Source organism: Lontra canadensis, unplaced genomic scaffold (assembly GCF_010015895.1).
Source record: "Lontra canadensis isolate GAN:19392208 unplaced genomic scaffold, GSC_riverotter_1.0 scaffold70, whole genome shotgun sequence".
Classification (NCBI taxonomy): Eukaryota; Metazoa; Chordata; class Mammalia; order Carnivora; family Mustelidae; genus Lontra; species Lontra canadensis.
Genome location: NW_022631064.1, coordinates 6,908,757 through 6,932,516, shown reverse-complemented (window position 1 = coordinate 6,932,516; position 23,760 = coordinate 6,908,757). Strand labels below are relative to the sequence as shown.

At 36.2% G+C, this 23,760-nt stretch overlaps 1 protein-coding gene across 6 annotated transcripts in view; it reads right to left on the bottom strand.

The window, feature by feature from the left end:
* Positions 1 to 23,760, bottom strand: part of MPDZ (multiple PDZ domain crumbs cell polarity complex component) — a 128,535-nt gene that overhangs the window by 70,392 nt on the left and 34,383 nt on the right. For 5 of the 6 annotated variants that reach the window (XM_032880579.1, XM_032880580.1, XM_032880583.1 and 2 more), the window contains exons 10-18: positions 17,936 to 18,119; positions 16,884 to 16,955; positions 15,096 to 15,205; positions 12,719 to 12,865; positions 11,686 to 11,850; positions 9,772 to 9,960; positions 7,821 to 8,030; positions 6,000 to 6,116; positions 3,508 to 3,675 (exon numbers count right to left, since the gene is read on the bottom strand). In XM_032880579.1, coding sequence (XP_032736470.1) covers positions 3,508 to 3,675; positions 6,000 to 6,116; positions 7,821 to 8,030; positions 9,772 to 9,960; positions 11,686 to 11,850; positions 12,719 to 12,865; positions 15,096 to 15,205; positions 16,884 to 16,955; positions 17,936 to 18,119 — 1,362 coding nt within the window. The remainder of the gene's footprint in view (positions 1 to 3,507; positions 3,676 to 5,999; positions 6,117 to 7,820; positions 8,031 to 9,771; positions 9,961 to 11,685; positions 11,851 to 12,718; positions 12,866 to 15,095; positions 15,206 to 16,883; positions 16,956 to 17,935; positions 18,120 to 23,760) is intronic. The other variant, XM_032880582.1, reaches the window with a different exon arrangement.

The window sequence follows — 23,760 nt, the reverse complement described above, 5'->3', positions numbered from 1 at the left end:
TATCATACAAGCAAGTAACATCCTTAGACTCTTCAGGAACAACGATAGGAAACCATCATCTTCCACACTGCTGGAACCTAGACAATAACCTGTTGGCCCACTCACACAACTTTGATGATTCTGTTCTAATGAAAAATAACAATGCACATACTACAGAATTAGCTTCTGTATTACTAAATTAATTATAATACTTAGCAGCGTATCATCTTCCCTAAACCTCAAATAAAGATAACAATTAAAACTGCTTTTCATCACAAAAGGACTCCAAGCCGCCCTTGTTAGCTAGGGTTTACTATAAATCGTGTGACAGAAATTTCCATGCATTATTCATAAAGGAGTTAACACAGACACATAGAAAAGAAAGAGCTAATCAACACGGCAGACAACATACGCCTACTTCAGAAACGTTTCTGGTTGCTGAACAACCAACTGAGTTTTATTTTTAAAAGTCTTATGGATCTCAAAGAAAAGCAGTTCTTCCCCTGTAAGATGTTCGAAAATAACTCCATAATTTCCTAGTGCAACTTGGTACCCAAACTGAAGTCTTGCAAAAATTCACATTAACACATGCCTCTACTTGATACATTCTTATTCTCCAGGAAATAAAAAAAATAAATAAAAAATAAGAGGTTAAATAAAAATGTCAAATACACTTGAAGAGAGCTGTTGAAGGGTGATGAGTGAGTTAGGATGATACCTGGGCACGCTATTTCCCTGGATGATTTATTTATATAGACTAGCTAAGTCCTGAAACATTCACTGGACACAAGCTGGTTTTCCTCATAAGCGGTCCACCACAGAAGTCCTTCCACACTCAGAAAACATACTAAAAGCACAGCCACTCCAACTCACTGTCCTCCTCCCATTGTTCCTGACACGAGGTACAGTACTTCCTCTAGTGTTTGTGCACCAACCCTACTGAGCCAAAAAGGGACTTCTTTTGTGCTTTGAGAACTTGCAGTTTTGTTCCTAAGACTTCCACAGTGATTCCCATCATCTTGACTAGAGTGATTACATTAGTTTTTTATACTAAGTGTTTCTCCAAAGAAACAAACAAACAAACATTTTGAGCTTGGGTGTGAAGGCAGCAATAGTGAGGCTACAGAATGACAGTAAGTAGAGATCTATAGGAATAGGTATATTTATTTATTTATTTATTTAAATCATGGAATCCATTATTTACAACTTCTGGCAGCATACCTGACCAAGGTGTAACTGTTTGTACATTTCTAACCATCAAGGTTATTACATGTCTCGCAAAGTCAAAAACCTGAGGAATCACTGAGATGCTCACATTCTATACTTCTTTAAATCAGTATGGAGGCTTCTCTGTCTTCAATATTATATATTATAAGGTTTTATGTTATCAATTAGAGGGTTCCAAAATGAGCTCACTCTTAAGAAAAGTGACCAGAAAAAAAAAAAAAGGCCAGTTCTAAATTCCTTAACAAATTGACATTCTGTCTTTTTAAAATAAATTTCGTGCAAAGAAACAGGAAGATGAATACATCACCTAGTTTTTTATTTACATACAATTTTCTGGTAAATATCTTGGTGCTATAAAGACACCACAAAATAAAAACAAACATAAAAAACAAACATAAAAAACAATGTTGCAGAGATTTACCACGATGCAGAAACAGTCCTACTTTCTAAGAAAACTGAAAGCACACAGCAGTTTCACAATGTGTTTTAAAACATCCTCATTAATGTCTTCTTTGTTGTTTTATAGTTTAAATATTTCAGTTGATAGGCCAGCTTGCCAGAATGTGCTTCAACAAAAGAGTAAACTGCTCAGGAATTAAAAAGAAAAAAAAAAAAAAAAAGAGGCAAATAGACTTCAGTAAGCCAATATGTTGTGCTGCATACAGCCAGCATTTGCCCTGTAAAATATATGCTTCTCAGTATGCAGATTGTGTAATCCCTTTAAGTAACAATTACTAAGTTAAACAATGCAATCTGTCCCACTGGCAAGAGGCATTACCCTATGCTGTGGATTAGGAGAGTCCATTAGGAGACGAACTCAGCTTCCAGCCCCGAGGCCAGTAAAGACTGAACACGTTCCAGACAGGACCGGGACGCAGGCACATAGACAGTCTCAGGTGTGGTGAGAGAGGAGCAGCTGCTCCATTCAAGATTATACCTTGCAAACCAATTCAAGGAGACTTCCCCGCATCATTTGCAAGGATAACAGGTGCACCCTGAACATAAAAGAACATGCTTTGAAAACGTTCTGGCCCAAAAATTACTTGTTAATCAGGAAAGGAGGAAAACTGTGCTAGACCTGTGGAAATTCTATTTTACATCTTATTCAAAAATACAGATATCCTTCCTGCTGAATTCAATTTATATGGAAAATATATATTTCATATATTTAAGAAAGTTACTGTCTAGTCTTCTTATCTTGACTTTTAATATTTATGGTTTATTTTCAACATGGAAGAATAAAGAAATTATATCCATACATGAACTCTTTGCCTAGATTAGATGTTAACATTTTGCCATATTCTCTTCAATCTCTCTTTCCTCTTAAAAGGATATAATGTATTAACACATTCAGTTGAATTCCCATGTTTCCTTCTTTCTCAAAGAATAACTTCTTTCCTGGAGTTAAAAAAAGTCATTCCTATACATTTTTAGTTTTTTTTAATACACATACACACATACTCATAAAATACACTGAACTGTTTTGTGTATTTGTATTTGTATTTGTAGAAAATATAAAAAAACTCCAACAAATCAATATGAAGACAGACAACACAATATAGAAATTATCAAAAGATATGAAGCGGTCACTGACACAAGTGAAAACCAAAGGACCAACATATGAAACAGTATTCAACTCACTAACAAGCAGAACTCCAAATGCAAATTTCAAGCCCAAAAGATAGGGCAGGTTTTAAAATATTACTTATTAAACACTATAAAGTACATCACCAAGAAAATGAAGAAGAGTTGGGGCATTCATGCCAATAATCTATTTTTAAAATATATCTGGCACAGATATGTTGAATAGTAACTAAATTCTTCATTCATATCCAGAGACTTAACCATACTTTGCCATTCACTGTGATTTCTGTGTAAAGTATTTGCTGGCATCATTTTATATAAAAACAAAAGACAGTATTAAGTTTCACTTGTTATTAAATATTAAATTAATCCAAAAAATATTTTACTATCCAACTCTACATGAAAATCAATTTTAAAACCATTCAGAAAATAAAGTTATCCTCATGATTTTTCTAAAGCAGACACAGCTAAATAAATACACAATTTGAGAAATACATTCCATTAAAATTTTTCTATCTTATAAGTCCTACTCAAAACTTTGAACCCTTGGCTCTATCATTCCATACAATAGAACCTAGACTTAAATAGTACCTAGTGGTCCGAGAGATGCTCAATCAACACTATCTGAATAAAACTGCACTTTAATCTGATAATGAATCCATGATTGGAAAAACACAATGCTTCTAACATACCACTCCCACAGTTCCCCCTCTGTACCTTGGGAGGAGAAGATGGAAGGGAGGGACCATAGTTCAGGCCATCGCTACAAGCGCTGCCGTGAAGAGATAAAAGAGAGGCTTGAGTGGAGTAGATACTGTCATTATCAGGAGAGTACTGAGACTCAAATGTAGATTCATCTGCTAAGTCAGCCTCATTTGTGTCCACCTGGGAACCAAAATGATAATGTCAGCTGGGAATTCTGGTTACATATATGACATGTCTCCACTTGAGACTAAAAAGAGTACCGGCATTCGTCCTGTCTCCTACATGACCTCCTCACCCTCTTCAACACGTCGAGACAAACTGGGGCTGGCATCAGTTACACATTCCACCAATAAGAGGACAACAGCAACAATTAACAAAAGGCCCGGATTAATTCAAAGTTTTAAGTGATTTCATATATTAAGGAAAATATTTACTTTGTCCAGTTCACATTATTTTTTAAAACCACCTGCCCAACTTCTAGAATTATATAATAAAATGAAAGAGGTCAACACTTTTTCTATTCAACCAAAATAAACTACTATTCAACAAGGCAGTTAGGCAATTATCTATTTATAAAGCTCACTAAAACAATATATTTTAAGTTATTTTTTTCAAGTAGGCTCCACACCCAGTATGAAGCCCAATGAGAGGCTTCAACTCATGACCCTGAGATCAATACCTGAGTTGAGATCCAGGGTCAGGTGCTTAACTGACTGAGCCACCCAGGTACCCCTATTTTAAGTTATTTTAAACTAGATTTTAAAACCATCCGAGATGATGATTCAGAACTTGCTGGTGATCATCAGAAACCAAAAAGAATATCTGTGATTTTATACTGAAATTATACTAACAAACAAGGGGTCTAATTATGGTGATGGGGAAGCTACAAAGTTGTGAACTCCTTTTGCTGGAAAACTCACATAAAGCAGAACATTTCACTAAGTATTATCTAAAGCTCCTCTTACTATCTTTCATGGTAGAACCAAGTGAAAGAATCAACTCATGAGGAGTTTAAAGCTCTGTTTACAATTCACTCAGTTACGCTTTAAAATAGGTAGAACTAACATAATTATATTATTATATTATCAGCATTTTTGGTCTTGATGGCAAAATCCTACGTGTTCTACTTCTTTGTGATTTCAACTTATTTTGCCAGAAGAATTATAAATTATACCAGGTCACATTCTTGCAAAAACATGCCAAGAATATAGGTTTGCCACTTCCAAGTGACCCTCCCTCTAATAATATATTTTAAATATATGTTCAAATTCACTAGTGAACTACTGTGTGGAGGTTTACCCTTCACAAATGTTTATCAGGTACAACATTCTGGAAAGTAAATACTTCACATCACTATCTAGATAGATGGCATTAACTAAGCTTTGTGTCATGGATTATTGATGATATTGTAATATGATATTATTGTATTTATTATAATATACACCAAAACTTTCCAAAAGGCAGTTTCAGGAGCTGGTTAATTAAAAAATATTAACAAGAAGAACTATCTCCCAAAAATTAGGTTTATCAAAATCAAAGAAATAATTCACACTCTGTTCTAAAGCAAGATGTGCACAACTGGTTAGAAATACATAATGGAGAATGCCATGGGTTTTTAACCTCACTCTATTCTGATACACTAAAACAAGGATTTCAAAAGCTGAGCACTTCCTTTCTAGTCATACTGGGTACTTTTTTCCCAAAAGGAAAAGTTAGGCCAGGAACCTGGTTTTAATAGGAGTAATGGAATAGGACATCCAATTTTTATATTTATGTTGTATAAATGTCATGTTTATTTATATCTGATATTTAGCTTTACATCTTAATTATTGCTACAGTATTGTCTCCTCTACTAGAAAGTAAGGTTCTTAGCAGCAAAATTCATGCATTTATTCATCAAAGTGACTTCCAGTGGTCCAGAAATATTTATTCTAATGAATGATTTTATATAGACCAAGTAAAAATAAAATTTCAATTTAAAATTTTGTAGTAAATCAGTGATGCTTATTATATTTTGTAATCATAGTAAACATGGGTTTTGACTATTTTGGAGACTTCTGTGTTCTTAATAACTGAACCAATTTACGTGGTTTTCACATTATTTGTATCGAATGGAAAAAAATATACTAGTTACCCCATTCAAAGGTAGCCAAAACAACTGATTAACTGAAAACAGCTAAATAATGCCTAGAAATGCCCCAAGTATGAAATTAAAGCAAACGAGTGCTTCAACAACTTTTGGTATGATGTAAAGATTAATTCTACTAGTTGTCAGAATGCATTGCTAACTGAATTTCCTCCCTAAATCAGCAAATAGTTTCACACGTGTTACGGTTTTTCTTCCTATTTTGAACTATAAGAACCACTAGAATTGAAATGAAAATGTCTGGTTTTCCAAAACATTATGAACAAAGAGTTTACAGTAAGATTTTAGAATATTTTGAAAAGCAAAAAATAAGACATAAGATTTCTGAAAGAAGACTTGATATGTTGTGGCCACTAACCAGAGCCAAGTCAGCCCTGAAGACAGCTCTGTCAACCAGCCCTTCCTCCTCGCAAGAGTGTGGTGGGTGGAGAAAGGAATCCTCCTTAGAAGAAACATACCCTTCTTCTGGTGAAAGCTGCAGGGAGAAGGAGACTCAGTGTTTGAGGAGGAGTTTGAAGGAGAACAGCAAAGAGGGAAGGAAGGAGAAAGATGGGGGGGTTGAAAAAAATAAGAAGAGAGGGAAAAAATGGGAATGTTTTCAAATGATAACACGTGACTTAGACACAGAATGATGAACATGAAATATGATAAATATTCATATTTAATGTTTTTATTTGTTAAGGTACAATAAGGACATTCTTCTAATACCAATAATACCAATACATCATCTGTTAGATGAAAATCCCTTCTAATTTTTTCATTCTCCTTATAAAAGATCAAAATCAATAATTTTTTTGTATTATATAATAATCTTCTGGTCAGTTTCATCTGCCAAATATTCTGGCTAAACAATGACTCTTAATGTAAAAATAAGTAAGGGGCCTTTTAGGTGTTAAGATATAAAAGAATTTGCAGGGGAAAAAAACATTAAAAAGGAAGGATCATCTCCTCTCTGTCATCCCTTACTAGAGTATTATTTTAAAGAATCTCATTTACTTGACAAGGAATGTCAGAGAACCCTACAGTGAAGTCTCTCAATTGAACATAGCTTAAAAAAAAAAAAACAAAAAAAAAACTCTACATGTACAGATTCTAAATTACATTCCTAATCTATTATATCACACTGACGGATCACACTGATGGAAAACCTAATATATTTATTCCAATCTCAAATAAAATGGCCTAAAATAGATCGTCTTGCCTACATCACCCTGTATCAGCAACACATGCAGAAGTTCTCTTCTTTCCTCTGTTGTCATAAATATATTTTCATAGATTACCAAACTTCTTTGTGGAATACAAAGTGAGGCATGAAAAATCCAATTAATGTTGCAAATGTATTAACAAAGCTTACTATTTGAACAAATTCTTTCATAAAGTCAACAAATTGTTCTTTGATGTTTATGCAAATGTACCTATGTGTTTGTGTTTTCTTAAGAAAAGGTGTATTTGCCCTTTGACTTAAAAATATATTTATACATTAAAAAAGCCCCACGAATATTGAAAATGTCTCTAATATTTACGTGCAATTAAGTGGTAAGTGCTATGTTGTAATCACTATATCTAATAAACATACTGACATTATGTAGCATGAACTGATTAGTTGTTTTTAATACTGCATTAATTAATGACAGGAGGGTGATTGCCTCCCAGGAGAAGAGCCACAAGTTGATGAACCTACTGTGAAAAGTTCAATTTCTTGCTCGGCAGTAATTAGACAAGAAATATGTTGAAATCAACAGAATGCAGGACCCTAACACACACTGACAAGAGATTCTACTTTATTCCACTATAATTAAAGATTGCACTGCTAGTTGTGAATGCCCTTAATTTCTCTAACACCCCACCATATCAGTATAGACATTTTAAGGCATATTTGTTTTAAAATATTCAATTCTGTATTCATCATGACCTTATTACTGAATAAACAGATCAAAAGCATACCACAAAACCATAAAGTTATAAATTTATTTCTGAATCTTTTTCTGTCCTTTATTCTTTTAAAAAAATATTACTCAAAATTAAATCTTTATACTCACATGGACGGCAACCATACTGATGAAAAATACCAAAAGTCACAATTCACTCATGAGAACACTTTCTGAAGCTAAAAGTAAGCCTAAGAGCCATTTTGTTTACAAAATGAAAAAAAAAAAATTGATAAAATCCAAATTCTTACAGGTAACGGCTTAGCAACTCCGATTCTCACAGTTCCAGCTGGCGCGCCCTTCAAAGCCTGCACGGCCTCCTCCAGACTGCTGTTTTCCAGGTTAACATCATTGACAAACATGAGGCGATCTCCAGGAAGAAGCCGACCGTCCTTTTCGGCAATGCCGCCAGGCACCAACGAACGAATCACGATCACAGTGCTCGCTGGATCAATGGGATCCTGACAGAATGGGGAAGGAAAGAAAAATTAAAGAAGAGTGTAGCTCCTTTTTTTTTTTTTAATATTTTATTTATTTATTTGACAGACCAAGATCACAGGTAGGCAGAGAGAGAGGAAGGGAAGCAGGCTCCCCGATGCGGGGCTCGATCCCAGGACCCTGGGATCAATATCCGAGCCGAAGGCAGTTGCTTTAAGCCACTGAGCCACCCCGGCACCCCGAGTGTAGCTCCTTTTTAATTGAAAAAAATGTTTTCACAGATTGGCCACTGAATTATAATGAATGGGTAACTGTTTCAAGTCTCACAAAAGAATTTTCATGCAACACTTCTCAACAAATTATCTAGGTAAACTCTATCTCCATTTTGAAGAGTGTAGGAAGAGTTCCCCTAAAGCATGGCATCCTTAAGTACCAAGCTGTTCCTGAGTACACCACTTCAATTGTATAGATCACTATAAAATTATCATTTTAACATTTTGATAAATTGTCCAATCTTATAGCTATCTTGTGAGGCTGGATGTCAGATCCACAAATTACTGACAACAGCATCTGCTTGTTTCTTTTTTAAAGATTTTATTTATTTATTTGACTGAGAGAGAAGACAGGCAGGGTGAGCGGCAGGCAGAGGGAGAAGCAGGCTCCCTGCTGAGCAAGGAGCCCAATGCAGGGCTCCACCCCAGGACCCTGGGATCATGACCTGAGCCGAAGGCAGATGCTCAAACGACTGAGCACCCAGGGAACCCTATAACAGCTTTTGTTTAATAGGATGTTACTATTGTGAGACATCAGTAGATGTGAGTGTACTAAAAGGTCAGGCCTATCTATTAGAAATGAAGAAATACAGAAAGAGTCCATGAAGTATGTGATGATGCAGTGTTTTCAGATATGCAGCAACCTTAGTATTAGAACAAGGCTCCACAATCAAGCCCTATAAAGAACACAACTCCTGGGAGTCATTGGAGATGGCTCTCTGGTTCGGTATTAATTAATGAGGAGCAACAGCTGTGCTCTCTCACACAGGCATAAACATTTCCTCAGTTACTCAGCACAGAAAACAATGCAGGGTAAGCATGCTACACTTGACCAATTTAAGCTTCTTCATAAATCTAATCATTTAGTCAATGACAAGAATCCCATTCAATTACAACTCGGTAATTCACTTCAGACGAAAGAAGTTAAGTATTTAATACTTTGAGTCTTACCACTGAAATATGAACTAACAATGATGAGCATGGAAATAAAAATAATTTAGACATGTTCCCCAAATAAGAAAAAAACTGTATTTCTATGATATTTCTAAAATGTATGTTCTTCAAATTTTCAATGGAAGTTCAAAGTTCAATGAACTCAATGTTAAAAGAAAACTTACATTATATAATAAACCATATAAATTATTATTTTGGAAGATTTGCTAGAAACAAGGAAATGTCTTTGGTAACTCTAAAATATTAACTACCTTTCCTCTTATCTACAATATACCTTGAGTATATATTGTCTTTTTTATTTTTTTTTTAAGATTTTACTCATTTATTTGATAGAGAAACAGCAAGAGAGGGAACACAAGCAAGAGGAGTGGGAGAGGGAGAAGCAGGCTCCCCACTGAGCAGGGAGCCTGATGCAGGGTCTATCCCAGGACCCTGGGGTCATGACCTGAGCCCAAGGCAGACGTTTAAGGACTGAGCCACCCAGGCGCCTCATGTATCACCTTAAAAAATTAAAAAATTTTAAATAGGATGTATTTACCTGATAATCTAAAATGCTAAAACCAAGTCCTTTGTTCCCTTTCTCCAGCTCGATATGCTGCACATCAACCTCCCACATGGCCAAAGGTCCTTGAACCTCCTCCGCATTCTGACCCACGTCGTCGGTCATCGCCAGCACAGGATCCTCAGTCTCCGAGGACCCAGTGAACTCCCCTAGATCTACATGAGGCTGGGTAACAGATCAGACAGCTCTTATTTCAGGGGCACTAGATTAGCAGACATGTACCAACACTACAAGGAAAAGGGAGAGTCCCAGCATCTGTCCAGAACAAACCACTCACAAATTAGAATAGAAACAGCTTATCATGAAACTTTTACAAATTAAGGGAGTAATTACTGAAGGTTGTTAAAGTGGTAGAAATACCTAACATGGAACCGGCATTAAAAATGTATAGTTCAAAGATATCCTACAAAAATACACAGTGGTTATATCTCAGCAGCATGAGTGTGGGTAGTTTTCACTTTTTTTCATCAGTGTCTATGTCACCTCTGTAGTCAGAAGAAAAATGTAAATCTACTTTGATATTAAAGAAAAAATTCTCATGAATAACAACTCAAGAGGATATGGCTATATGTACAATTTTGTACTCTCTGCAAACAAAGGTTCTAAACTGTTGTGACTTGAGCACATGATTATTTCATTAACAAATTAGCAGGCACAGTAGCAAGACAAGATTTGAAGTCAGACTGGCATGGGCTTAAAGGCTGTGTTGATGATTTCTTAACTGTGTTGCTTTGAGCAATATTCTTAACCTGAACTTCACAATTACCATTTGATAGAATTGTTAAGAATTAAATGAGTTAACATATGTAAAGCACTTGCCACAGAAATAGAAATACAAAATGTTAGCTTCCTTTCAGCAAAAATAAAGTGAATCTAAGTTAATTCAGTTGTCTTCATCTGTATGAACATATCAAATTTCAGGAAGACATGTTTTGATGATGAAATTCTAGTTTATATACTATCTTTCCTGTTAATTATTACACATCCTAGGACCATAGATACAAATCTGTCCACCTGCTTTATTGTAATAATCCCATGCATAACACATAAAAATACATATGAACATGTATGGTGCTAGAGTTCTATGTAATTTGGAATTATGTCTCTTATTCACCCTACTCCTCTCGTTGAATATTACATTCTTCAAGGCTTTCAAAATTATTCTACTGTACTGATTCCTGCAGTATAATGTAAGTCAATTTCTAAGATCATGTCTCATTATACCTTAAGTGAGATTTGACTAAAACTCAAATTACGTAAAGTCCAAATCTTAACTTTGGATATCTATGATGAGTCCTCAGAAAAGCTGATGAGCTCTATTTCTTGATATTTTCATGTAAATGAAAAAGAATAAGCAAGTATTATGGCCTCAAGTTTTTACATTTAAAAAGTATAAAAAATATGCAAATAAGATCTAAAATCACAGAGATGTGTCCATCCATATGATAGCTATTCCTAGAGCAGTAATCTTGTGACAACCATTAAGTATCTCTTGTTTACCACATTTATACTATATACATCAATTTTCTCTCCTATAAATGGGCACATTATGCGTATATTTTTCATAGGAATATTGTGAATAAATTATCAAGCATAAAGGGCCCAATAATACCTAATATCATTATATTGCAATAGAAGACATGCACTATGATGTAGATTTTACAGAGGAGAAAAGAGAGATTCAGAAAGATGAAATGACCTGCCCAAGGTCCCAGAGCTAGCAAGTGTCAAGCCTGACTCAAATTCATATTTGTCTGACTTCAAGGTCTTTCCTACAACCCACTGATTTTGAGGGAAAAAATGCCAAATGAAAGAAAAAAAAGATTTAAAAAGTTGTAGATGCCATTTAGACTTCCCATTATTTATTCCCATTAGTCTCAAACCTGATACCTTTTCTGTCAGTTCAATGTCACATAAGTCCAGGCTATCCAACCCTGTCTGGCTGGTGGGAGGCACAGTTCGTCGACAGCACACCATTGTCACTTCAATTGGCAGTTCTTTTAAAATAGTCACCACATCTTGGTGATTTTCCCCAAGCAAAGTTATGCCATTCACCTGTACAAAAAGAGAAGTTGCCCAAGAGAGAACATTTCATAATATGAGTACTCTTTTGAAAGAAATCTTTTATTAAATAAATATGAATTTTAGGATGAGTACCATAGTTCTGCTGTGCTCAGAACTAGTTACCTATAGTAGTATGATCTAAAACGTTAGAATTGTGTTGAAAATGCGACCTGTAAAGAACTCAAGAGAAATCACTACCCTTCGCCCTTATTTCATGTGCCAGAGTAGTAGTTTGGAAAAGAAGAGGTAATAAAAAAATTAAAAATACCCAGGACTGAAGAGAAAAGGAACAGATTACTCTACAAATTGATGTTTTATATCACTAGGTGAAAAAATCAAAATGGAAAATGGTACATGTTTTATGCCTGTATGCTTTTAAAAGTGGGGGGAAAGAATATATCCAAATCTTAGGTCTTCATTAAACATGTCTGGAAGACTGCACGGTACCAAATATGACAGCAGTTACCTAATGAAGGGTGATGAGAACTGGCTGGAGTAGCACAAGGAAGAGACTACTCACCGTCTATGTTCTTTGTGACTCTGGAACATGCGAAAGTAATACCTCATCTAAAAATTGAATAACTGTTTTAAATTTTTTAAAAGAAAGTTTTAACAGTTCTCCGGACTAAAACAAAGGAAAAACACCCAGCATGGAATTAGGTCTGAAGATCAGTGCACAGATTTGAAATTCCTACTTTGGGCGGATTTTTAATTGTGTATTTGTCTCAAGTACACTTTGGGGGGGGGGAATTTAAAAAATAAGAACTTACTTATTATGCATAGTATGATTACACATTAAGCCTCCTGCAGCCTTTTCAGAATTTTATTTAAGGGGACGGGGAACGGCATAGCTCCTTACCTCCAACAGCTCATCTCCACTGAAAAGCTTCCCGCTGTGTCCAACAGGACCTTCTGGTAGAACAGAGCGAATAAAATGATGTCCCACTGTTGCTTCCAGACTTATCCCCAACCCACTGCTCTCACTGAACTTGCTCACATGGGCCACCTGCAAGGAAAAAATCCTCATGAATCTAGCATTTCCTCTTTTGTTGTTTTTTCTTTCTCTCGTGTGTAGATTTTATGTCGACCCCCAAAAAAGTCAACTTGCTCACAAAAGCTTCAAAAATCTTCTTGTGGAGCTACAAAGCTTTGGAGCTTTGTCTCTGAAAGAGTAATGGTATCCATCAGCTTCAGGAACCAACACAAATGCGGAGGAGGGAGTCAGATGCCAGCACCCGAGAGACTGCGCAGGGCGGTACCTACAGATGCTGGCAACAATGGAGGGTAATCTCAATGACCACGGAGGAAATCAAATGCCTACACTTGAACAACAGTACAGAAAAGACAAAAGAAGACACTTCTGTGCCAGGGACTGGGCTAACCCCATTACATAGCTTATTTCGTGCTTCGCATAAATCATTCCAATGTCTATCCTTGTTTCCCAAATTAAGAAAATGAAGTTCAAAGAGGGTATCTTACCCAGAGTCACACAGCTATACAAGAACTTTGAACCCGACACTGCCTGAATCTAGAGCCCACACTTCTGGTCCTATGCTGGTATCAACAGACAACACTGGTCATTAAAAGTGAACCAAAGCTTCAAATAGGAGAATGAACTTCTTATTTCCTACTGTTACATTAAATAATGAAGAATGTTAGGAAATCACCCATTTTCACAGAGAATCCAATAATATATTAAAATCAGAAGGTATACTAAAGATGATCTACTTCATCCCTTATATTTTATAGTTCAGAAACTAAGCGGTACAGGAACTGAGAAAAATGGTGTTTAATTAAAAAAGATATTTCTTCAAATCTTGCTGATATGTGCAAGGGTTATTATCAGACACTACCTCATCCAATTTTTAAATCAACTGGGATGAAATCCTTCTCACTCCTTAAAACCCAATGTAAATATCACTTCATCTAAGCAGCCCTCCAACTCCAAGTACCTCCCTGATAATGTCTATTAATCCTTCCTTCTACTCTACCACTCCTCTTATGACTATATTTTTGCTGTATCACCACAGAGCAAACAATTTAAAGTCAGATCTATCTCACTTTTGTTTGATGAAGGCCAATCAACAGCGTGGTTCTTACCTATAGCATGCTTCACCCTTGAGAGATTACTGGGAATACCACCACCAGACAATGTGCACAAAAGACCGCCAAAGTTCAAGGTCCTGGGTCTCACCTCTATGACAATGTGGTTCGTTAAACAGTTCCCTTCACTATCAATTACCACCACAGAAGTGCAGTCTCAGTGATCTGTCCTGGCATGTTAACCCTACCCCATAGAAGGAATGCTCAACCTTCTTTTCATGCTAAATTAACTACAGTTAAGCTGGATCTTATTGTATTCTTCCTTGACTTGATTAAAATGGTAGTTAATAGCTGTACTTACTTCCTATTTGACTGTTAACCATCTTGAGTGTTTAAAAAAAAAAAGATCCTTGCCATGAAGATTAAATGAAACATTAAGACTACTGTTTGGCACAAAGTGCTCAATAAAGGCTAGTTGTTATTATATGACATCTGTTCTTCGATCTCTCCTAATCTAGAGTCCTTTGAATATTATAAGCAATATGAAAAATTCTAATTAACCTAGTATTTTATTTTTTCTTTTGAAATCCCTAAAATTCGCTGGTATACATCTAAAGATTGATAATTCACATTACGTTTGTTAAGTCTCTTTTTAGGATATCAGGTCATGATTGCTATATAAGGTATGCAAACTATTAATAAACATAAACATTCACCATGGCATAAAAGAGGATGCAGAATTAAACCCCTTATGCAAAGTAAATATGTAAGGATAGAGTGGGGGGAATAATCCTCTTAGAACTTTAATATATAAGATTATGATGATTTTTATTTTATCTTTAGGTATATTCTGTCTCTCTATTCTGGTTCTTTCTATAAATTCCAGACTCAAGAATTGAAAAAAGAAATTACATTTGTTGAAATAATATGGACTACTGCTCAAAATATTAAAATATTGATGAACTATGAGTTCTAAAATTTTCATACCATTTTTTTCAGTTCCTTTGTTAATATTCAACTTTCTCCAAACTGAACTTTTAAAGTATCTGAGTCATTTAGGTCTTCAAAAAAATGGTCCTGGGCATTTGCTACTTCTCTAGCCCTCTTTAGGAAGATCATCTTTATTTCTGTCATGAACTTCCTGCTCAAACACAGTTATAAGTTAGGAAGTTAGGGAGGCTGAGCTAACCTACCACTATTTCATAATTAATCCCCATAATCCTTTGCCACTTTGTCAGCAGGGCAGCTTCCTGTTGCTGTGCATCTTCCGTGTCTTCTCTGTCTGCTGACAATAGCGGATATCCTGAAATAGTCAACACAATTAAGTCAGTGACAAACTACAAAAACCTCCATAGTTTTACATTCTAGTCCAGAGACACTGTGATCAGAACCTGTCTGTTGTAGCAAGTCTGACTCTTCACCCAGTATATGAACTACTCTAATTTCTCTACTCATTTTATATTAGAGTATAACTGACAAGAAATATCCTATTAGTTTCAGGTATATATTATATTGGTTGGATCATTCCATAATGTTATGAAATGATCCCCACTATAACTCTAGTTACCATCTGTCACTATACAAAGTTATTATATTATCGACTGTATTCCCTATGTGTACAATAACCCATAACTTATTTATTTTATAAATGAAGTTTGTACCTCTTAATCCCTGCCTTTCATCTACTTTGCCTGTTCCCAAACCTCCCCACTCTGGTAACCAACAACTGTTTCCTGTATCTCTGAGTCTGTTTAATTTCTTTTGTTTGTTTGTTTTCTGAGGACCAGCACTAAGGTAGATGCATTAGAATCATTTAGAAGCTTTTCCTTAGTTTGTTTAAAAAAGAATTGGGGACTTCTGATTCTTAGAGCATCTCCCACCCACTCTCCCATATGCACATTCAAAAGCAAAGACAATATCTGGGCTTTCGGGGTGATTCCCCCACACCCATCCCTACTTACTATATCAAGTTTCATGCTCTAAAACTTTTTTATTCCTTCCCACTACTCTTGATCTCACTTTAGCCTAAATAATTTCTTCACCTATTAGTGTAAAAATGGCAGAATGCAATTAACACATATGAATCTTCTACATCACACTCCCAGGATATTATTACAAACACAAATAGTCTTTTAAAATAATAAAAATAATAAAAATCAAAATTTTCAACAGAAAAAAAAACATTAATTAACAAAGTAGATATTTTAAAGAACCATAAAGCTTCAATGTAACTCTTTAGTGAAGGGCAGCATACACATGAAGAAAGGTCAGTCTTGGACTCTGTTCTGTGGATTTAAGCTACCAAAGCACCTAATGCAATGTGACAGGTAAGGAAAGCACAGAGCTTCCAGCATAAAGATGGCAGTAATATTCTGGCATACTTATATAGTAAAATACTGCTCTAAAAATATGCTTAAACAGCTTGATGGAGTCTGGTTTTATATTAAAAGAAATCTCAGAAAGTTTCAATAATTTTTCCGTACAATTCCTTCCCCAACCAATTTCCCAATATTAAGATTTTGAATTCTTGAAAATTTGACAAGAAAAAGCCTCCCAAAACTGGAGAGTTTCATTTCTAAGAGCTCATGCTTTAAAAAAGATTCTCATGTTTATTTTAAAAACACTTGATAATTTTATTATTGCTTGCTCAATAAGATATGGACATGTCAGTGGAAGGAAAGGGATTGACTAAAACCTTGTGCATAACTGATTGATTCCTAAGGGTTCTGGTTTTAACAACATGTAAGAAAGAATAATGTACAGCCAGAAAATATACCAGGTGTAAATGAACTATTTTAATCTACTAGAGAAATTAATCTCTTCTATAAATAAGGACTAGAAACTATCTCTTTTGCTTTTTTGATAGATTTTTTTAACAATTTACTCTCCATAGAGGCTCAATCTCATTTACAAACACAGTCTCTCTACGAAGCAAATAAACAGACGATAAAGAACACAGGAGCATCACTCCAGGTGTTTACCTTCTTCTTCAACGGGTAATATGCTGGTGTTTCTACTCAAAGATGAAGACTCTTCATCTTTTTCATAATTTTCTTAAAGATAAGAATATTTTAGTAGTTACATCTATAATATAATCAAGCACATGAAATTTTTCAAATCCCACTGATTTATCTGAACCCCAAAATGAGTGTTCCCTGTATGTAAACTTATCAATAACCACTTGTACTTAAAAGGGAAACTCTGTTAACATGATAAAGAATAAATTTCTCAGGGCCCCTGAGTGGCTCAGTCAGTTAAGTGTCCGACTCTTAAATTCAGCTCAGGTCACAATCTCAGGGTCGTGAGACTGAGCCCCACATCGGGCTCCGTGCGGAGTGTGGAGACGGCTTGAAACCCTCTCTCTCCATCTCCATCTACTCCCCCCCCACTCACTCTGTCTCCCTCTCTCTAAAAAAAAAGCAATAAATTTCTCGTGTGATTTGCCTCCCTGTCTCCTACTGCTGTAACAAACAGTATATGGCATAAATACCAGAATGGTCAATAGTTTGAGAAATGAAGCAGCATTTTCAAAACAAAACCCTGACTTCTACCAACAAACTTACATCAGTCAGCTACCAGGGGGTTTCACTAATTTTCAGAGATACTCATGTACCAACAGCTTATGAATGGCATTTCTAAATGTCTTATTAAAGTAGATTCCTCCAAGGAAGGCTGGACATTTGGGAACATGAGGCTTGCAGACCTAGCCTGGGCAGAACAGGCTCCCCTGAACAGAAAACACGGCAATGACTCCCAAAAGTAAGGCAGGGATCGAAAGGTAAACCACGTTTCTGACTCTGAAATGTGCCTCAATCAACAGGAAAGAAAGAGACCTGCTTTATTCGGGAGCTCTTTCTGCACTGAATGGACACATAGCTAGTTCTGGTTAGTCCCAAGGTCACCAAATTTCCTTTTTATTTGGCTCATAATGAATAGTGAGGACTAAATACCATTCTTGAGGTATTTTCGGAATTAGAAAAAAAATCTAAATGATGTAAGGGTCTAACTGAAAACCAGTTTAACCAGGCATTACCTTTGCTTCCACCGGCATTCACAGGAGACAAAACTGCATCCTTTGTGACATCCTCCCTTGACGCAAGCTCAGCCTCCTGCTTCGCTCCTCTCCTCATTAGTGTCAGGTGCACAGTTGGTCCTGTGTGTCGCAACACCTCTACTGCTTGTTGATTGGTAAAACCCTGAAGGTTTGTGCCATCTACCTGTGATCAGAAAAGACACGTTAAAAAATAAATGAATATTTGTATTATCAATTCACCAAATGCGTGTTTACTGCTTGTTAGTGGGAAATCAACAGGACTGAGTACCCCCTAATTGGAGAATGAACTAACACCCGGCTAGGGGACCGGTAATAACTTAGATGCACCAGAATTACCCAGGTGAGTTTTGTTTTATTTTACAGATGATGGTGCCTCATTTCTAGACATCATGAACCAACAGTTCCGGGGTCAGAATATTCTTTTATGTTCCTCAGGTGACCCTGACACACAGTCAAGTTTGGAAGCCAGTACTATGCAGTGTATAAACATGTAGAAGACAATGAGAAAAGTGGTCTCTGAGAGTGCTGATGTGTTCCATATCATACTTACTCTGGCTTTAAAAAAGAAGGATGACAAAACCACCTTCCTTATTTCTTTGCCTCTTCAGAAAACACATGTGACTTTCCCTTTTCCTAGTTCACAGAGGATAAAACATTTGAAGATGTGCTTGTGATCTTTCCAAATTACAGATATGATCATATCGTCCCAAGACTGCCTTCCCTAGGACACTCCTTAGTCCAACTTTTCATATTGTGAACATAGCTTAGAAAGACCTGTGTCAACTCTCCCCAGATGCACCACCAATCTCATCAGGCATGGCGCTGCCTATCCCCTGGGGCCTCCCGCCCCTGAGGGCTCATATCCACTCCTGCCCTGCAATGTTCGCCTCAGCCTGGAGGCCTCTGCAGACTCTGCACCCCCAGTCTCGACTCCCTGAACTTCTTTTAGCCTGTACTCTCTCTCATCTGCCCACCTAGAAAACACCTACACTTGCTTTACATCTCAGTGCAATACATTCCATAACTGAACTACCCTAAGGTCTCTGACTATAGTTAAAGCCCCCTTTACCATTTCTCCTTCCCAGCATCTACCATAATTTTAATTTATATTCTCTGTCATTATGAGTTTTGTGACTGCATGCTCCAAGAGGACAGGCTCTGATGTCGCCAAAACATACTGCTGTTTGTGCAATAGATATTCATCCCAAATGGGAATATAGAGCCTTCAGTCCATATGTCAAGGATTTATTTGTAAAGCAAGTTACCTCTTGGAACAAATAAACTCAGATTATAGCATCTTACTTTAAATTTAAACCTCAAAGACAAAAATTAAAATAAATGAACATGTTATTTACTATCAGTAAAGAAAGTAAGAAAAAACTCATAAAAAATCTCAACTTTAAGGATCCATAAACATTCTTAAAATTCACAGAACTTATTACAAGTTTTTACCTACAATAGACTTTTATTGTTCGACTCTTTACAGATTCAGTTTAATTTTAACAATTCAAATGCATATGATTTTATCAGCTTAATAGCAATAAAGCTCAGATACATTTTTAAAAACCTGCAGTCTTCCTTTATTTTCAAAATTTGGTGGCCTGAATTTAAAAACATATTCCCTACCCAAATGTCAGAGATGGTACCAGCACAGAAGAAACTGGTATAATGGAATAACCATGGACTTTCAAAAGTCAATTTCAAAAGATTTCAATTCAGATTTCTCAGTGTCTTCATCTGTAATATGGGAATAACGGTACCTATTTTCCCAAAATTACAGTGCCCAGTACTTTACACTGGGAAGAAACTCTGAAGCTGGCATTATTAACAGACTGAAGAAGTGATTAAAAAACATGAAAATCTCAATCTTTCTTGAGAGAAGTTTCTGTTCAAATATCACTACATTTAACATACATATGAGATATGGTCAACAAAGCCCAAATCGGGGGTCCCAGACAGGTCTGGTCTGTAACGATCACAGGCAGAGTTAAGACATGGCTTCAGACATAATCATACCACAGACAAGAATGCTCTGGAACTAGATGCAAGGGCAGGAGACTGCCTGTGTGATCTCTTAGGGAAAGCTCCAATAACCTCGTAATGCACAGAGCAGACACCACAATTAGCAGGAACAATGGTAAGAGAATTACTAGTTGAAACAACTAGAAAACCCCAGCTCCTGAGTACACTCAATCTAGCCAGCCCAGCCCTTCCACAGTGCCCCTTACAGAGATACATAGTAAGAGAGAACTGGAGCTTATTAACAAAGTCAGAATATCAAAAGCAGCATCTGACGCCTTTCCTTCCTTACCTGCTTAATAATTTTTTAATTTTATTATGTATTTATTTTAGAGAGATTGTGAGAGAGAATGTGCCCACCAAGTGAGCAGGAAGAGGGGAGAAGGGGGAGAGAGAGAGAGACTCTCAAGCAGACTCTGCACTGAGCGAGGGGGGGGCGAGGTGCAGGGCTGGATCTCAAGACCCTGAGATCACGACCTGAGTGAAATCAAAAGTCAGACATTTCACCAACTGAGCCACCCAGCTCCACGATATTTTTTTTTTAATCAATCATAATTCCATACTGCTTTTACCAAGGATTTCTATACATCAATCTAAGAAGAGTGAATGTATGATTCCATCTGATGAGCAGTTTGGTCAACTTTTTAAAATATAATAGAATCCCTTGATCAAATAATTCTTTTTTTTTTAAGATTTTATTTATTTATTTGACAGACAGAGATCACAAGTAGGCAGAGGGACAGGCAGAGAGGGGGAGGGGGAAGCAGGTTCCCCACTGAGCAGAGAGCCTGATGCGGGGCTCGATCCCAGGACCCTGAGATCATGACCTGAGCTGAAGGCAGAGGCTTTAACCCACTGAGCCACCCAGGCACCCCTGATCAAATAATTCTTAAATGGAATACTAATAAACAAAGCGGAATAACATGGAATCATTCACTCTATTCCCTCCCCTGTAATGTCTACACGGAAACCCTAGGGGTCAACATAGCACAATTTGTAAAACAGGAATCTTAAAGTAAGCTTAATGTTATAAAACAATATCTCGGTCAGGAGAGGGTGGCTGGGTTATGGACACTGGGGAAGGTATGTGCTATGGTGAGTGCTGTGAAGTGTGTAAACCTGGCGATTCACAGACCTGTACCCCTGGGGCTAAAAATGCACTATATGTTCATAAAAAAAAATTTTTTTAATTAAAAAATAAAACAGTATCTCCTCAAAATAGCAAGAAATAATTTCTCAATCTTCTCACTGCCTGGACAACTACAAAATAAAAACGGAGTTCAGCTCCAACAGCTGCTACCAAAACAAAGCCAGGAAAAACAAAGACTGCAGTTGTGAAAATGCAACCAGTGTGAGGAACTTTACCACCAGTATCTCAAAAGTCCACAAGATGGTGATATTTCACAAAAATTAATGCATGGCCAAAAGTATTGCATGATGTTTCCTCAGAGTCTGAGATGCTCCTAACTCTGAAGGAAGAGAATATTGCTAAAAGTTAAAACTCGGAACACTAATAACAGTGAAGATAAGTGACTTTATTGAAAACAAGAAAACACTTCATATGAAGGAGACCTCTCCTTTCGAGTCAATAATTCCCTTTATTACTGATCTTACCTAAGCAAAACCCTATGTGAGGTTCCACTTAATGGAAATAATGACAAGTTTGGAGGAAAGATATTGTGCTTTTAAATGTGCAATTATTTCAGGCCTTCAGTAAGGATCTGCTTCATTAATTAAACTGTACTTACATGCGAAGTGTTATACCAAGTATTTTAACGAATTACTCATTTGGTCTTCCTAAAAATTATACAAGGGAAAGTTTCCTTTTCCCCACTTTGTAGGTGAATGAAGCTTACTAAGCAGTTATCATAGGATCCAGCAATTCTATGCCCAGGTATAAACCCAAGATAAATGAAAATATACATCCATACAAATCTGGTACATAAATGTTCACGGCAGTGTTATCCGTAACAGACAAAAAATGGAAACAACCCAAATGTCCACCAATTAATAAACAGGTAAATAAAATGTGGTATATCCATACAATGAAATATAACTCAGTTATAAAAAGAAATGAGGAATGGATACATGGTACAACATGGATGAAAGTTGAAAACATGCCAGGCAGAATAAACCAGCCACAAAGGACCACATACTGCGTAATTTCACTTACATGAAATATACAGAGTAGGCAAATTTATAGAGACAGAAAAAGACTGGTAGTTTTCTAGTGCTGGGCAGTTGGTAGAATTAGGGACAGACTGCTACTGGGTATGGGGTTCCCTTTTAAGGAAACGAAAAGTTTCTAAAATTGACAGTGATAATGGATGCACAATTGTGAATATACTAAATTAAGCTACTGAACTATACCCTTTAAATGAGTAAATTGTAGGTTATGTGACTTATATCTCAATAAAGCTGATTTTTTTTAAAAAAAGTTTTCTAATGGATTAAAATATGTATCGTGGGTGCCTGGGTAGCTCAGTGGGTTAAGTCTCTGCCTTTGGCTCAGATCATGATCCCAAGGTCCTGGGATCAAGGCCCGCATTGGGCTCTATGCTCAACAGGGAGCCCGCGTCCCCCCTTCCCCCCCCCTTTCCTCTCTGCATACTTGTGATCCCTCTCTGTCAAATAAATAAAATCTTTAAAAAAATAAAATAAAATAAAACAAAATAAAATAAAATAAAATACATACCTCAGGGAAAAAAGTACCCTAGCTATGTTTTCAATTTTTAATTCAGTAATAGATATGGATTTAGAGTCTATATCTATGCACACTCTCTCTCCACTCCTTTTCTCCAAAATTAAAAAAAAATAGTTAATTTTCATTGTATGACAAATGAAGAGACAGTGGTTAAAACTCATTCCCAAGTCATAGCCAACTTAAGTGGCAAGCACAGCTTGATCTTCATAATAGGTTTCAAGGGGTGAACAAGTGTACTTAGTTTTACAGAACTAAGCCCAAGAAGACTCAGGAAGTTATAATGTAGAAGTGGGCACCCCCTTTTTTTAATTGCAGTAAAAAACACATAACAAAAAATTAAGCATCTTAACCATGTTTACCTGTAAAAGTTCAGTAGTGCTAAGTTTACTCAGTGTCATGCATAGATCTCCAGAACGTTTCTACCTTGCGGAACTGAAACTCTGTACCCACTAAACAGCTCCCCATGTACCTCTCCACTCAGACTCTTGCAACAACCATTCTTTTTATAAGTTTGACTACTCTAGGTACCTCATGTGAGTGGAAACATACAGTACTTGTCTTTTTGTGACTCACTTATTTCACTTCGAATAATGTCCTTAAGGTTCAACCATGTTGCAGGATGTGACAGAATTTCCTTCTTTATGAGACTAAATAATATTCCATTAGATAGATAGATAGATAGATAGATAGATATCACAGTTCGTTTATCCATTCATCCATCGGTGGACATTTGGGTTTCTTCCTCATCTCAGCTATTATGAATAAAGCCACTATGAACAAGGAATCTTATGTTAACATTCTACATTCTTATCATAATAAAATCCCAAAGAAACAACAAAGTCGTAATTCAACATAAACAAATATATATTAAGATAAATAGTATTCTCCAAAATGTCCTCCAAAGAATATTAATAGATGTTTGAGGAAAAAGGAGTCCACGATTACAAAAGTTTAGGAAAACCCAAAGTAAAATAGCTGACTTTTCTCTAATTGCAGAACTTCCCCAAGTCTTCGATTTTTCAATGTGCATTATGAATCCCTAAGAGACCTTATCAGTTTTTGCTAAACTTACTTGACCAAG